The 17706-nt window shown below is 44.9% G+C and overlaps 2 protein-coding genes across 3 annotated transcripts in view; one reads left to right on the top strand and one right to left on the bottom strand.

Moving 5' to 3' along the window:
* Positions 1-6619, top strand: part of LOC115122316 (tight junction protein ZO-2-like) — a 30818-nt gene extending 24199 nt beyond the window's left edge. Inside the window, 6 exon segments of the mRNA XM_029651525.2 lie at positions 3715-3724; positions 3727-3938; positions 4557-4658; positions 4768-5058; positions 5278-5363; positions 5538-6619. Of these exon segments, the coding sequence (XP_029507385.2) occupies positions 3715-3724; positions 3727-3938; positions 4557-4658; positions 4768-5058; positions 5278-5363; positions 5538-5703 (867 nt within the window). The 3' untranslated portion in view covers positions 5704-6619.
* Positions 6468-16932, bottom strand: LOC115122332 (amyloid-beta A4 precursor protein-binding family A member 1-like). 2 transcript variants are annotated; one of them, XM_029651549.2, is made up of 13 exons: positions 16537-16932; positions 11781-13764; positions 11226-11417; positions 10478-10517; positions 10159-10304; positions 9644-9676; positions 9431-9514; positions 8982-9194; positions 8653-8832; positions 8171-8383; positions 7769-7888; positions 7508-7648; positions 6468-7283 (listed from the first exon to the last, which is right to left on the bottom strand). In XM_029651549.2, exons 2-13 carry the CDS (start codon positions 13689-13691, stop codon positions 7212-7214), a joined length of 3345 nt encoding a protein of 1114 aa, XP_029507409.2. In that variant the 5' UTR covers positions 13692-13764; positions 16537-16932; the 3' UTR covers positions 6468-7211. The 2 variants fall into 2 exon arrangements, with proteins under 2 accessions (XP_029507409.2, XP_029507401.2); XM_029651541.2 differs by having other exon boundaries at positions 8982-9197.
* Positions 16933-17706: the final 774 nt, after the last annotated feature.

A 17706-nucleotide genomic window follows, 5' to 3' on the forward strand; every position in this document is an offset into this window, starting at 1 on the left:
ACCTTTGATCTTTGATAGGACATCATGTTATACAATACATGTATGTTTTGTTCCATAAGGTGCATATTTATATCCAAAACTCTCAGTTTACATTGACGCCCTTACGTGCAGTAATGTTTTGATTCCAAAACATCTGGTGATTTTGCAGAAATACTCATAAAAAACATTGATAAAAAATACAAGTGTTATTCACAGAATTAAAGATAGACTTCTCCTTAATGCAACCGCTGTCAGATTTTTTTTTTTTTTTACGGAAAAAGCATCATCTGAGAACGGCGCTCAGAACCCAAAACTGCCATTTTGGAATCAACAAAGTTAGAAATTACACCATAAATATTCACTTACCTTTGATGATCTTCACCAGAAGGCACTCCCAGGAATCCCAGTTCAACAATAAATGACTGATTTTGTTCCATAAAGTCCATCATGTATGTCCAAATAGCCACTTGTTGTTAGCGTGTTCAGCCCAGTAATCCATCTTCATGAGGCGTGAGCATTTCGTTCAGACAAAAACTCAAAAAGTCCCGTTACAGGTCGTAGAAACAAGCCAAACGATGTATGGAATCAATCTTTAGGATGTTTTTAATCAATAATGTTCCAACCGGAGAATTCCTTTTGTCTTCAGAAAAGCACTGGAACGAGAGGTAACTCTGTCAGGAACGCACGTCATGAGACCAAGGCACTCTGCCAGACCACTGACTCAGAGGTCTCATGAGCCCCTCCTTTATAGTAGAATTCTCATTCAAGTTTCTAAATACTGTTGACATCTAGTGGAAGCCATAGGAAGTGCAACTTGACTCCATAGACACTGTATTCGGTAGGCCAAGCTTTGGAAAAACTACAAACCTCAGATATCCCACTTCCTGGTTGGATTTTTCTCATGTTTTCGCCTGCCATATGAGTTCTGTTATACTCAGACATCATTCAAATAGTTTTAGAAACTTCAGAGTTTTCTATCCACTACTAATAATAATATGCATATATTAGCATCTGGGACAGAGTAGGAGGCAGTTCACTCTGGGCATGCTATTCATCAAATAGTGAAAATGCTGCCCCCTATCCCAAAAAGGTTCATCATCCTTGAGATGTTTCTACATCTTGATTGGACATGATTTGGAAAGGCACACACCTGTCTATATAATGTCCCACAGTTGACAGTGCATGTCAAAGCAAAAATCAAGCCATGAGGTTCAAGGAATTGTCCTTAGAGACAGGAATGTGTTGATCTGGGTAAGGGTACCAAAACATTTCTGCAGCATTGAAGATCCCCAAAAACACAGTGGCTGCCATCATTCTTAAATGGAAGACGTTTGGAACCACCAAGACTTTCTAAAGCTGGCCACCTGGCCAAACTGCGCAATTGGGGGAGAAGGGCCTTGGTCAGGGAGGTGACCAAGAACCCGATGGTCACTCTAACAGAGCTCCAGAGTTCAACTGTGGCGATGGGATAACCTTGCAGAAGGACAACCATCTCTGCAGCACTCTGCCAATCAGGCCATTATGGTAGAGTGGTCAGACAGAAGCCACTCCTCAGTAAAAGGCACATGACAACCTGCTTGGAGTTTGCCAAAAGGCACTATAATGACTCAGACCATGAGAAAAAAGATTATCTGGTCTGATGAAGCCGAGGTTGAACTCTGACCTGAATGCCAAGGCGTCACGTCTGGAGGAAACCGAGCACCATTCTTACAGTGAAGCATAGTGGTGGCAGCATCGTGCTGTGGGGGATGTTTTTTCAGCGGGAGGGACTGGGAGACTACCGTAATTGCTGGACTATTAAGCGCACCTGAATATAAACCGCACCCACTGAATTATTAAAAAATATGTATTTTGTACATAAATACGCCGCACATGTCTATAAGCCGCAGGTGCCTACCGGTACAGTGAAACAAATGAACTTTGTCACTATCTTCCTCCTCCTGTGCACTGAAACCACTGAAGTCATCTCCTTCGGTGTCGGAGATGAATAGCCTCAGAATTGCTTCATCCGATTTGGATCGTTTTCATTGTCGCTCTCGTCACTTCCATCCGGAGGCAAATACCCCGCTGAGCTCATGCTGCCCCTTCAACACGCAGCAGTCCAGCCTTTCGAAACCTGTTGATGATAGTGGATTTTTTGACAATGCTCCACGCTGTCAGGACCCACTGGCAGACTTGACCATAAGTTGCTCTTCGCATGCAGCCCGTTTTAGTGAAGGATTTCTCCCCACTTGTCATCCAAGACTCCCACTGAACAAGGAGCGCCACCTTAAATGCACGATTTACACTGATGTTGAGTGGCTGCAAATACTTTGGGCCATCTGCTTTTCTTCCCTCTGAAAGCCTTTGTTGTCTTTTTGCACTGAGTCAGTTCCCAACGTCTTATCATCGACTCATTAAGGCCAAGCTCCCGTGCAGCAGCTCTCTTTCCTTTTCCAACAGCCAGATCAATCGCCTTCAACTTGAAAGCTGCATCATATGCATTTCTCTGTGTCTTTGCCATGATGAGGGTGACAAAATTACTACCGTAATCAGAATGATGGGAAGTTTGAGCGCGCTCGATTTTACGTCACATTATGTGACGGTGCTCAGTTTTTGGCTGCATGAATCTTGTGAAAGCAGGAAAAATCCATAAATTAGCCGCGTCATTGTATAAACCGCAAAGTTCAAAGCGTGGGAATAGAGTAGCGGCTTATAGTCCAGCAATTACGGTAGTCAGGATCGAGGGAAAGATGAACAGAGCGAAGTACAGAGATCCTTAATGAAAACCTGCTCAGGACATCAGACTGGGGTGAAGGTTCATCTTCTAACAGGACAACAACCTTAAGCACACAGCCAAGACAACGCCGGAGTGGCTTCTGGACAGGTCTCTGAATGTCCTTGAGTGGCCCAGCCAGAGCCCAGACTTGAACCTGAAAATAGCTGTGCAGCGACGCTCCCCATCCGACTTGACAGAGCTTGAGTAGATCTGCAGAGAAGAATGGGAGAAACTCCCCAAATACAGTTGTACCAAGCTTGTAGCGTCACACCCAAGAAGACTCGAGGCTGTAATCACTACCAAAGGTGCTTCTTCAAAGTACTGAGTAAAGGGTCTGACTACTTATGTAAATGTGATATTTCATTTTAAATAAGCAAAATTGTAAAAAATAAAAAAAACTTTGTTTTGACATTGAGGCAGGAGGGGTCGGGAGACACTGGCTCAGTCCGACGATACCCCCGGACAGGGCAAACCAGTCGGATATAACCTCATCCACTTTGCCAAAGTACAGCCCCCACACCACTACAGGGTTGGTTCTAGTCAAGATTCTAGCAGCCGTGTTTAGCACTAACTAACGTTACTTTAGTGCTTTGTCCGGGTAGCCGGAAAGTAGAGCACTGCGGTCGTTTAATCTAGAAGTGACGAAAGCATGGATACATTTTTCTGCATTTTTGGGCAAAGTTTCAGATTTTTGCAATGTTACGAAGATAGAAAAAGCTGTCATTGAAACCGTCTTGATATGTTCGTCAAAAGAGCTCATGGCCCAGAGTATCGCCGAGGTCCTTCAGTTTTATTTGAGACTGTTGTACAACCATCAAGAATCATTGTCAGATTAAACAGAAGTTCTCTTTGTTTCTTGGGACCTAGAACTAGCATCTCTGTTTTGTCCGAGTTTAAAAGTGAAACATTTGTCTGAATTTATGTCTGAAACACAAGCTTCTGAAACACCAACCTGCATCTCTGTCTCTGTTTCTCAGTTGGACGGCTCGGAGAGGACCTGGATATCCATGACGACCGCATGTCATACCTGTCAGCGATGAGCGCTGACTACCTGAGCATGGACAGCCGGCTGACCAGTGACTACGACGACACGGCCGATGAGGGTGGGGCTTACACCGACAACGAGCTGGACGAGCCAATGGACGAGCCCCATCAGCCGGTGTCGGCAATCAGCCGCTCCTCAGAGCCCGTACTGACAGAGGTGGGCTTTACTACTGTCAATCACGCTCACGCTCATTCAGTGTCCGAGATGGACAGAGAAATGCCAGTCTATCAACCTCCCTGTTAAAGGTGCACTGTACAGAAATTGCTCTGCCATTTCCTGGTTGCTAAAATTCTAATAGTTGGCCTAATTTGTAATTAGTCCAATTAACTAATCCAATTTGTAAGTCGCTCTGGATAAGAGCGTCTGCTAAATGACTTAAATGTAAATGTAATTTCAGTTTGTGACATAAGTACCATCAAAAATGCTGTGAATCTTATTCATAACCCAAACATTGCATTTTCAACTGTTTGAAGCTGGTGTACAAAACTGAAAGTAAAAGATGAAAAAACTAAAGACTTGAAAGCATAGAAATAGCACACAAAGAACAGATTTACCGCTTTTTACTTGTTTTTAATAATGACAGATCTATAACTGATATTTCTATGTGAATTTGGATCGCCCCAAAAATTCCATATTGCAGCTTTAAGTATACTCCAATAATCTGTGAATCTCCCATTGTCAGTCAAATATCTTGACTAGTTGTGCTGAACTAGTCTGGTTTTTGCGCATGTATGTCTGTTGACACATGTATATGTACATCCCTCCCCTCTCTAGAGACCCCATCTTGCCCCCATACCGCGTATGAGGAGATCAGGGAGCAGAGAGGGGCTGAGAGACCCCAGTCCACCCCCCTCCTTCGTCCCTGAGCCCCCCAAGGTGAGACCCCTTGAAGCCCACCATCACCTCTCAATCCCCTGAACCCTGACTCTGACCCACATCTTGCACTTATAAGACTTATTAAGGTTACTATCCTCTTCTATTGCAGCAGGTGAGGGTGCAGTCTCGCGGGGGCTACGACTCCCACTCCAGTAGCACCATTAGCAGCGACACTGCCGGGGGGACCAAGTCAGCCCCGCCTCCAGTTGCCCTCAAGCCCACCGTGGCCCTTAAGCCTACTCTGAGGGCACTCAACCAGTCATCTGAGGACCACGCTGTCCCGGAGGGAGAGGACCCGGCCAACCGCTCCTTCATGGGCAAGGTGAAGGCCTTTGAAAAGATGGACCACCTGGCCAGAGCCCAGAGGATGCTGGAGCTCCAGGAGGCTGAGCAAGCACGGGTCAGTACTACTGATAGTGGAAACTAAGTATAGATAGTAATGCTTCATAAACAAACTAATAGAGCTACAGCACCATGCATTCTGAGTGTAATCATGTCATATTCTGGTCAACTTTGCATTGCATATACCCAAAGGTATATTCAAGTGCGGATGTTGCCTTATTAGTTTAATGTATGTGCTTTTTACTTAACTGGGCTTCCTCCTGATCTCTGACTGTAGCTGGAAATAGCCCAGAAGCACCCAGACATCTATGCAGTCCCAGTGAAACTACCAAAGCCCAACCACAACCGCCCACAGCCAATAGGGTAAGTTTGTATATTAACCTTGTCTGTCACCACACAAATTAGCATTTTTACTGAACCTTCCACTGCCTGTCTTAGGTTGGGTTCAGGATGTGTTGAAGGTTTTTTTTTTTACAGACTTGATGCACAACAATCAGAATTATTGAAAATGTCTCTCTCTCGCTCTTCTGTGTCAAGCTCCAGCTCCAACCCGGAGCCCCAGACCCCATCCTCCAGGCCACCGTACTCTGAGAGTAGGGGTCATTTCGACGATGATGAGGAAGAGTACCGCAGACAGCTGGCTGACCAGAACAGACGAGGCTACTACAGTAACCCCCAGAAATACAAAGACACTGAGCTGTAGGACAGACAGACCCACCTATCGCACCCTTCCGTTCTCACCCAATCAGCGAGGCCCTCACTGTGCTCACTCAAACAGCCTAGTGTTACGGTTGCCTATCCGAATCTTTGGCCCGACCTAGTGGCAGGAGGATATATCCCGTTCCTTGTGATCACTAACCAAGTGTGTCCTTACCTTGACTGTTTGTTTGCCTCACTATGTGGATGGTGAATCGGCATTTTAACATCCCAACCTCAATGTCTACCCTGATGGGTAGTGTTTGATCTTCACCCTCAACCCCTCGGTCATATCTGCCCAGACCAATGCAGTCTAAGTACCCTGTCTTTTAAAAGAAATATAAACCTTACATTTGTGTATATATTTATCTTTATACATGTTATACATCTTAAGCATTCTTTGTTACATTAATAGAAATGTATTTGGACGGACATAATATTTTGTCTACTGCTGCTCTATGGTCTGCTAGTGGTGGAGAATCTATCCTTTATCCTTTTAAATCATGCATTGCATACCCTTTTGATTTACTCTACACTTGGACATTTTGTCTCCTTAAATACTAGAGATCAGCACATACAAAGTGCCTTTAGCTCTGAAAGTGTAACAGTGTCAGATCACTGAAAGAACAAACAAGCAGTCAACACTTGGCTCTCAGAGGTGATGGGCAAAACATGCCAGTTTACTTCTGTATTAGCTGCATCCATACAACCTGAGACGATCACATTTTTATGGCATATACAGTATATACGTTTTTGTTTTTTTACCAGGAGACTGACTCTTACTGTCTTTAACATGTCTGTTGCTTTGCTCTACATGTCTGTATTCCTCTACTGTTTTTATTCATGTTCCTCAGGCTGCTGAAATCGACTGTAGGGAGTTTTACTTTCTCAAACAAATACAGAAATAAATAACTTAACTTTCACTTGTCTTAGTTCATTCTATAAATAAAGGTGACAGTGCTGTGGATATTTCTAATGCTGGCTCAAGCAGGATGGCTTCTGGGAGTTAATTCAACCCGGTGCAAATTATAGCATAGCTGCAACATCTAAGGACATTGCCTTTGCTTTGCAGAGTTACATATTTGTACATGCAAGCCTGAATTTAAGTGTTGTTTTTTTTGTCCAATGACAAGCTCACATTTTGGTTTCCATGCCCCCATGGAGACTGTTTGCATGTGTAGTAGTATTATAGTACATTCATAGGACCCTGAAAGACTAAATGTATTCCTTGCTCGTTGTTTTTCTTAAATATGCACATTAAATTCAGTTCTTTGGTTATTGATCAAACGCATCACATTTATACTCTGTCTGGTAAATTAATTTGTGCCTTCAGCGATGCACTTGTCATTCATATGTATAATGAAAATGGATTTAGATTAAGGCAAGTCAGTGCTGAGAAATGGGGAAGAACAAAAACATTTCAAGCATTTCAGTGAGAATGTGAATATCAATGAATACATGGTAATAAATAAATAAATGCAATGGAAGTAAATCCTCTTAATGTGGACAGCATTTTCAGATGTAGACTGGCTGTTCCTGGGCAGTCAGCAGACGGTACATGGCTGCAGGCATAGTCTTCATGTGGATCTGCAGCACAAAGAAACACAGGTTGCATGATCAGACACATGCTACACAGCCGGACATGAGGCTTCCTACCGTTCTCAACTCAATAAAATCCCAGAAATTAATTGTAGCACCATTTACAGATTAAATTAGGATTATTTCAACTCATTACTAAATTGTCTGAGTTCAAATAGATTGACTCAACCCTGGACTGTAGTACATTCTAGCTGTTAAGGGTCTTCTCATACCTCTCCCACTGCATTAGACAGGATGTCAACAATCTTCTCATGAGGCGTGGCCACCACACTCTGGCTGTTGATCTCAATGATGCGATGACCGACGCGGACCCCCCCTCTCTCAGCAATGCCCCCCCTCATCAGGCTGCAGATCTGTAGAGGGAGGAGAGAGGGACACAAACAGCTGATAAAGAAAACTACAATTATGTTTAAAAAAAATATATATATATATAAGGGGACATCTGTATTGGTTTCTATTGTCATGGTACCCACAATCCCATTCTGTACGCTGAATCCCAGCTGGTATCTGAGGTCTGGTCTGCGGATCAGCACCATGGTGACGGGGGGACACCTGACGATGTTCAACTTGATCCTGCACTGGGCCTTCAGACCCTGGAGAGTAGAGATGGATATTTAGGGGAGGATTGTAACAGGAGTTAACAGCCAAGACGAGGGAAAGACATGCAGATGCTTGCAGAACTGCCTGGTCAAGCAGTCAGTCAATTGTTTTCAATGTGTGCTGGCTTGCAGAGGGGCAGACTAGATTAAGGTTGACAACCATGTATCTGATTTTCAGCAGAAATGCACAGTTGGGCTCCAGTGACACAGAAAGGGAGAGGATACTGCGGAAAAAGACTTAAGGAAACCCAAAAAGAGAGAAGGAAAAACACTGACCTTAATGATACTCTGGCAGGTGGAGAGGGGCAGTCCAACCAGACTTGTTCCATTGATGGTCATAATTTGGTCACCAATGTTGAGTCGACCAGACTTCTCTGCTGGCCCAGAATGCATCATGCTAGCAATGATGACGGTGGGCAGGATAGAGCCCCAGCCTGATTCCACTATGACCACCCCCAGCATCTCTCCCTTCTGCTTCTCGATGTTAACCTGAGGTAGGATACACAGAACAATATGATATACCACTACTTACACAATTATGGTCAATGCAACTATGTTCACTTGAATGCCTTCATGGTTCTAGTTAGCATTCTGACTGCAATAAGGATGAAATGTGTGCATCTATTTGTTACATTAACAAGAAAGGTTGCATAGGTCTACCTCGTACTGTATTAAAAGTAATTGACATATCCACTACAGATCGAAAATCCCATATCAATCAAGCACAACACTGGCCTGCCCCCTAGTGGTTGACTCACGTCTCTGCAGTTCTCTGACTTGGAGAAGTGGATGAGGTCATCGTTGTACATGTCCTGAGTGTTGAGCAGGTCGCTGTACTCCCTCTGACTCAAGTCCTCTGGGTCGATTCCATTGGCCCGCAGGAACTCCTGATATGCCACACTGAATGCCTGGCCAATGGACTGGGCTATGAGCTGGGCCTGGACAGAGAGAAGGAGAGGCATCATACATGACTGATGAATACAAAAATATGCACATATCACATATGTCACACAATTCCTACATCGACACACTTGTGTCTGAGTCAAACAGATAATTTGTAAACACACACATACACACACACACTTACATCCTCTGACTCAAACACGTGGCAGACCATCCTGTACTGGGGAAGGTCGTCACGGGCAGGGCTGTTGGTGTGGTCAGAGTGGTCAGTGGTTTGGTTCAAGTTTTCCTGAGCGCTCCTGGAGCGCACCATCTTCCCCCTGGCCATCAGCACCACCATGTTGCCTATGTCAGCAATGTAGGAGATGGTCCTCAGGGGCAGGTCCATCATGGACTCCTGCTAGGAACACAGGATAAGGACATGGTTATGTGGCTGTAGAGGAAAAGAGAGGTGTTTGGCAGTATAGTATGTGGGTGTAGTTTAGGTGTGTGTGGTAGCAGTGACTACTGGTGAGAGGTTAGTTTGATAACTTGTAGTGTTGGATTTACTAATATTATAGATTGTTTGGTACCTGCAACATAGTGTTTGCTGTCCTTGAGTCGATGTAAAGGTGAATAGTATACAGTATTTACCTGAGTGTCTGCGTTCAGCACTTTGATCCTCTGTGTAGACATGAAGAGATCCACTTCAGTGGAGGAAGGAACCTCATCCTCAGTCTCCACATTTAGGGAGAGAGGAGAGCAGCATTTCAACAACATGAGACTTTATTCACAACAATAACAGACAAGACTTAGTTATAATAATAAAAAGACACAGAACAAACAGCCGTAACACTGTCACTGTACCTTCTTTCTGTGTTTAGCTTGCTTTTGGGCGGTCTGCCGTATGGAATAGCAAAAGCAATAGATCGAGAGAGAGATAGAGAACGATCAAAACAGTGCTTAGTAAAGAACAGTAAGAAGGGGCATGTGTGATGTCAGCTGTCTATCACATCTGACAAAAGTTACTGGTCCAGAGGTTATAAGGCAAACATCCTCAAAAGTTGCCCCTTTATCAATGTGATATGAGCACCCCTCAAGAAACAGACTGCATGTGTTAACAACATACACTAACGGACAGATGGCCTAGGCATTCTTCAATGCTTGTTTATGGACATTAAATAATGTTATTTGGCAGATCTATCAACAACTATTCAGTAAAAATGTAATGCACATAATTATATGAATCTAAGGACATGAGAATTATTATCTATGAAAATCTTACCTCCTTGTTAGTGGTCATTTAAAATATTGAAAAAGGAAAATGAAAATTAGGGAAGAGAATTGGGTCCTAGTTGATATGACCCCCGTGTGAATCTCACCCTGACACGGCTCATAGCCTCCTGGGCCTGCTGCATGCGGGCACTCTTAGTGGGTGTCCTCTCTGACAGCAGGTGGGTGGAGCCCAGGTAGCTGGCTGCAAAGATGATGCCATCGATCAGGTCCTCTGGGTCACATGGCCCTGGGACTATAGACAAGACGGTCATTGAGGCTGGGTACAATCAATAGTCATCAGAAATTACAATGTCTATACATCAGATTTGAGTGAAAACATACCACTGCTCCTGACTTGTTCCATAATGTCATTAGAATTCCTTTATACCACAGCAAAGCTTTGCCTCCAAGAACTGAGACACTCACCTTCCACATATGAGGGAAAGAAGGGCATACTCCTCCGGATCTGAAATTGGAATATTACTGTTATACATCAGTAATGGTGTTGACAGTAACTATAGAATAGCACTTCCTTAAACCTCAGTCATCTCTTTTCAGAGTAGTGTGTTCATCATGAATCTTGTAGAGGCAGCTCTGCAGAGTGGTCACTATAGCTGGCACAGCCACAAAGTCATAAAATCTTATTTAAACCTAACCCTAACCTTAACCACACTGCTAACCCCAATGTCTAACCTTAAAGGGATACTTTGGGATTTTGGCAATGAAGCCTTTTATCTACTTCCCCAGAGTCAGATGAACTCGTGGATACCATTTTTATGTCTCTGTGTCCAGTACGAAGCAGAATTAGCTCGATGACTGGAAGTCTATGGGTATCTGAGAACACACAGACTTCCAGCCATTGCGCTAATTCTGCTTCGAAATTGCACTAGCGCTAGTTAGCAACTTCCTTCAAACTGCACACAGAGACATAAAAATGGTATCCACGAGTTCAGCTAACTCTGGGGAAGTAGATAAAGGGCCTCATTGCCAACATCCCAAAGTATCCCTTCAACATTAAATTAATTAAGAACAAAAAGTGATTTTTGTTCTCATGACTTTTTACAATATAGCCAATTTTGACTTCGCAGCTGGCCTAAGGAGAAATCGCTCGGTTCTGCCTCCAGTACAAGACAAACTTCAACCGCATTTGAAACTGTGCACAGCAGTCACTTACCTCCTCAATCGATGGAGGCCGAGGCGGTTCCTTCTGCTCTCTATGCTCCCTGTGCTGTACCTGGTGTGATCTGGAGGACTCTGCCCTCACAGGACAGACGGGCTCTGGGACTTGCGCCAGAACTTGGGCTGGGGATGGGACTGTGTCGCGAGCTGGAACTTGGGTATAGTGTGAAGGTGACTGAGAGACAGGCTGTAGGAAAGATTAAGAAATACATATAGAAAACTTCAGTTAATGATATTATTGATGTTTTCTGGTGGCACATTTAAACAGATTAGAGTAAATAACCTTATTGCCACTGAGTTGTTCACTATAATTTTTTGTTGTTGTAAGATTTTATTTTAAACAATACAAAACATACACATACAAACGACAACATCACACAAACAACTATATCACACCTGGCCAGACCCCATTCTCTCACACCCATAGAGTTGTTCACTATTATCAATGATGCAACTCAACTATGTAAACACTTCAAACAAATATGTAAACAAATATGTAAACACTTCAAACCAATGTTTCCATAGTGATCCAGAGCTGCCTCATACTCACACTCACGTTGCCTCCCGGTGGCTGCTGTGGGGAATACTCCTCTTCAGTAGGACTGACTTCCTGTCTCATCACCCACACAGGCTCTATGGGCTGGTCAGGAGTGTAGGGCGATCTCACCGTCTTAGTCTTCACCTCCTCTATGGCCTCTCGGATGTCCCTGATGGCCAGAGAGATGGCATTCCCTGATCCTCTGACACTGTCCTCTGAAAGGCCTTCCGCTGGAAGCCTGAGCCCCATCCTGGCCTGCTCATCTTGTAACTCGCCTGAACTAGGCTGCCCAGAGCTGAGATACTCTGCCTGGGTTTCACCCTGCACGTACCTGGGAGGTGGCCCCAGGCTTTGAGAGCTGGAGCTTTCTTTAAGGCTGTCACCCTCCCCATCAGACGTAGTATCATCGTAGTGGTGCAGTCTTGAGCCAACTGAGCGACCCTGCCAAGGGGGGCTGGTCTGTGGTAACCCCACCTCCCTACCTGGCCAGGAGGCATGGGGTTGTGGATTAGTGGGTGGCTCAGTGTCTGTAGCTCCCTTATAAACATGCTCCCTCTGTCTACAACTATAGGGCTCTGGGTAGGGTTCTGCATATGGCTCATCAGGGTCGGCCTCAGATCTCATGTGGAGCTCTCTGTCTAAGTCTGAATAATTCATTAATTTCAAGGGTTCGGGGAAAGACTGGGGGTAGGATTTTGCGTAGGGCTCTGTGTAGGATTCTGTGATGGATTCTGACTGTGGGTAGGACTCATAATAAAATTCTGCATAGGTCTTTGGATACGAGTCTGTAAAGGTGAAAGATTCGGAATGGGACAGTGGAGAATCAGTGCAGCTCTCATCGTCAGGCATTATGTCAGTGTCGTGAGTGGGGCTTGGGCTAAACTCATCACTACATTGGTCTGAGAGCTCAGACGGAAGTGGAGGGGGCGAGAATGGAGATGGAGAGGTAGGTGGTGATTGGCGAGGAGGTGGGCTCAGGGACGGAGCCTCCATGCTTAGAGAGGCAGCACTATCAGTGTCAGAACAGTGGCCATTTGTTCCATCTTCCTGGTTGTCCTCTCCCAAATCCCTCTCTCTTTTGTCCTCTTCTCCAAGACTCATCTCTTTTAGGTCCCCTTCTCCATGGTCCCCCTGCTCTTGGTTCCACTCTAGGTCTGTCTGGATGTCAAATCCACTCTGAGCACTAACAGACTGAGTTATGGATGAGCTGCACCCTTCCTCCTCCTTCTCCTCATCCTCCTGAGGCTGGGGAGAATCTATGTTGGTAAGGGGTGGTAGCAACTCTTGAGGGGGGATATCAGGTGCAGGGGGACATGGTGTGTGGTGTGTTGGCATAAGAGTACCAGCAGTAAGGTCAGGTGCTCCACTGTCCTGTGTGTGGTGGGGTTGAGGGGAGTGCATGAGGTGCTGCTGCTTCATTGTTGCTGGACCAGTCATGTCACTCTGCTCAGTCAGAGAAGCGTCAGTTGACCAATGATGTGGAAACGGCGGGTCGTGGATCTCTTGGATGTCTCTCGGCGACTGTCTCCGTCTGTGAACTCTGACCCTGGGCTCCCCCTGGCGGCGGTAGCGGGCCACGCCAGGGCGGGGCGGCTGGGTGTGGCGAGGAGGCTCCGTAGCCACTCCCTCCCCCTGCCTGGACAGGCCCTGCCCTGAGGGTGAACGCCTATGGTGCCGTGGGGGGCCGCGGCCCGAGCCTTGGTGCGGAATAGAGGGATGATGATGGTGGTGGTGATGAAGATAAGGATCCTGCCCGTCCTGACCGAGCATTTGGCAGGGTCTCCAACTTCTCCGGACAGGGACACCCTCTCCTCCACCTCCTCCTTCTGTGCCATTGGGATGCCTGTTTCTGGGAGCAGCTGGAGACTTCTGCTCCGCCCCCACAGCATCACCTAGCCGCTCCCCCTGCTGCTTGTGGCTCATCACTCTGCTGTAATCTGTTTACATATAGAACATGGTCCTTCCGTCTCCAAAGAAACACCACTCACAGCACTGCCTGAAGGGAGACAGGAAATTCATGAGAACAGATAGGTCATAGTTCAGGGGTCTGGATGAAACAGCAGGGTCAGGAAGGCATGTCTACAAACAGGATAATGGGATTGTGTTTTGAGAGTGAGTGATAGAGCACCACTGTGGTTATGAAGTATGTCTCACTCACCCATAATCCATTTTAATGTCAATTCTATCCTCAATTTCGGTCAAATAAAAATATTGAGATTTGCCAATACCACACACATCTACATAGTACAACACACACACACACACACACACACACACACACACACACACACACACACACACACACACACACACACACACACACACACACACACACACACACACACACACACACACACACACACAGACACAGAAACAGAATGTACACTGACAGATAAGAAGCTGCAGGGCTCCCTATTCTCCAGGGAAAAACCAAATCTCATGCGATTCATCTGGGTGTGTTTAATCTCAGGTATATTCTCCCTGCCCCAGCAGCAGCACCACACCACCACAGCACAGCAGCTGGCATTAAAGAGTAGGAAGGACAAAGCCCCAACACCACCGACCTGAAAGAGAGGAGGCTGGGCTGAATCCTGAACTGTATGCTCAGTGTACAGAATATTTATGTCTGTACTCTGGATAGATTATGCAATATACTCAGCAGCAGTATACTGATTTCAAAGTATAGTATAGGATTAGCTTTCACAATTTTGCAGGTACAGTATTCTGTAGCTTTAAGAGCCATAGGCTTCTATACTTTATGAATTAATGAGAGTAGCTCAAATGCAAATTATAGGATACAGAAAGCAGAGAATGTACAGATTTAATAACGGCTGGATAGCTGAGTGGAGACTAGGGGCAGAGGTTAATGCAGAACCTCAGGATGAAAAGTAATCTTAGTGCAGGCAGAAACAGACAGAGAGGAGGACAGAGTGCAGATTATATGTTCGATTTATGCCCTTTCCCCGGTGCTTGGTGCTGCTGACTGGGCGGGCACCTGGGGGGCAGTGCCCGGTTCACAGATGGTCTGGCTGTGGGCAACATGGGCCAGGCAGCCGGGCCGACGGAGGGAGCTGTGACCTGTGTACTGCTCCTCCATCTGTCAGGGCTCCAGTGAAAGCCCCAGGGAGGGGATTAACCAAGCCATTAACTCACTGATTTTACACTAGCCTAACACACACACACACACACACACACACGAGACAAGGCCAACGTTAAAACAGTGTTTACATGTAGCATCAATAGGTCTACTGGTTACATTTTGATGACATGTTTGTTGTTTCAGCAGGATGGGATTAAAGGAGGTGTGATGACTGACTAAAGTGTATTCAAGTCCCACGTTTCATGGCCGCAGACAGGACATTTTTAAAAATATGACTGAACGTGAGGAAATGAAAAGGGTGGGACAGCAGGTACCTTGTGACAAATACTCTTATTTTCATTGAAAACAGCCCGTGCTTCTACACTTGCATTGCTTGCTGTTTGGGGTTTTAGGCTGGGTTTCTGTACAGCACTTTGAGATATCAGCTGATGTACGAAGGGCTATATAAATACATTTGATTTGATTTGATTTGGTAGGCTATGTTATTCATGCAATACAATTGCAGTGACGACCAGCATTATATGAGACAATTTAAAATAGAAAATACAAATAATTGCCATTTCCTAAAACTATACTGAACAAAAATATAAAAGCAAAATGTAAAGTGTTGGTCCCATGTTTCATGAGCTGAAATAAAATATCCCAGAAATGGCCATACACACATTAAGTTTATCTCTCTAAAATCCTTTGCCAAGATAATCCATCCACCTGACAGGTGTGGCATATCAAGAAGCTGAATAAACAGCATGATCATTATACAGGTGCATCTTGTGCTGGAGACAATAAAAAGCCATTATAAAATATGCAGTTTTGTCACACAACACAATGCCACAGATGTCTCAAGTTTTGAGGGGGTGTGCAATTGGCATGCTGACTGTAGCAATGTCCAACAGAGCTGACGCCAGATAGTTAGATGTTAATTTCTCTACCATATGCCGTTTTAGAGAATTAGGCAGTACTTCCAAGGAAGGAAAACCTCATTATGATTGCTGACTGTGTAGGAGCGCAGCAATGGGTGGGACTGGGAGGGCATAGGCCCACCCACTGGGGAGCCAGGCCCACCCATTGCTGCACTCCTGCACAGTCATGTGAAATCCATAGATTAGGGCCTTATGCATTTATTTCAATTGACTGACTTCCTTATATGAACTGTAACTCAGTAAAATATTTGAAATTGTTGCATGTTACGTTCATATTTTGTTCAGTATTAGTTATAGGCCTATGTGCAATAAAGTGGCTTTTCAACCGCGATATGTCCGGAGTCCGGACAGAACAGTCACTATTCTATGGGATGATAAAGCGCTCTCCCGATTCTGTCATCCTGTGTCACAGCCCAAAAGGAAAGCAAACAGTAATTTATGCGCTCGATCCTGTGGTTAAATAATACATTTTTGTTATTGACAACTGCACTACGAATGGACTGTCGTCATATTTTTAAAAAACAGGCACCTGTCTGAATGTCCGACGACGATGAAAGGCTGTACAATGTGACACATCTAATGAAATTATCCATATGCCAGCTGCTTTTCGTGGTCAAATAATCGGCGCAACCTCCTACCTTCATTCATTCCATTCCAATCTATATACTACCGACGGAATGCGGTCGACATGCCAGTCGCTGTCATGTTAATCGTTGCCCTATATTCTGGATGATAAATATAATCTTACCTGTTCGTCAGTATGGATGGGTTGGTCGCGTAACAATCCGTTTCACCATTTTTGCTGGTCCCTCTGTACCTTCAGACAATTTGCATGGATTAGGCCTGAGCGGTCAACTCCTCCTGATCGTGACATCAGAGCGGATTACCGACGCACAAAGCGCCTTTAAAAGACTGCTGTGTTTCAACATAATATTTACGGAGCTGCACCCGCCGTATTCCGCCTCTTCGTAGGCAACACTGCTGTGTGCTCTGCACCACTTTTTCGTGAGCGCAGTGAGATATCAGAGCCCGCCAATTCTACCCCTGGGTCTGAGAAACACCTGTGTAAACTAAGCAAAATATCCACACCACGGTGTCAACCACACAAAACAAGCTATTCAAGGACACTCGCTCCTTGCTCTTATCAGAATATACTAGGCTATATATAGGCTGTGGGCTACGTTATCTAGGGAGAACATGATTCCCTAGAACGCACTCCCACCTCAGTCACATGACTCTCTTCACCGTAACAGAGCTGTCGTTACCGTGACAACATGTGACTGAAGATACTGATGTGAGTAGTAACCATGGTAATGGTATCCAATCTTTGATCACCACCCCTCCCCCAGTAGCAGTGTGTGGGTAAAATCACTGGGGAAGCCAAGCCAGGAAAAATGTGCCATATTACAACCCATGTGTTGTGATCATTGTATGTTTGCTCTATAACCTGTTAGTTCATATGCCTTGACACTGTGATATTTAGGGCTAAGGCTGAGAGACAATAAGAAGACACAGTAGCAGAATAAATTCAACCACATCTGTGTTTCATCACAAAACCAGAGAGCAACCTCTGTCTGGTGAAGTCCACAAAGCATATTGTATGTTACAAACAGTTAAATGACCTACAGCTTGGTCAAGCAAGTTAATGTTTCTGTCATTTTCAAGACTACTAATCAGCAGTTAACGTAAGTCACAAAGAAAACAAGACTATTCCAGCTAGCACCATTTAAACGTTAACATTTCAACCTCATCAAATCACCAATACTTAGTCTACTACAGTGACAACTAAAATATACCTAAAACAATTTAGTTCAATCAACATAAACAAAATATGATGTGGCTGTCCATGGTTCTGATTTCTGTGTGTGTGTATGTGTGCGTGCTGAAAAACATGCTGACTCACCCTACCTGTAGAGAA

This window comes from Oncorhynchus nerka, linkage group LG4, assembly GCF_034236695.1.
Source record: "Oncorhynchus nerka isolate Pitt River linkage group LG4, Oner_Uvic_2.0, whole genome shotgun sequence".
Classification (NCBI taxonomy): Eukaryota; Metazoa; Chordata; class Actinopteri; order Salmoniformes; family Salmonidae; genus Oncorhynchus; species Oncorhynchus nerka.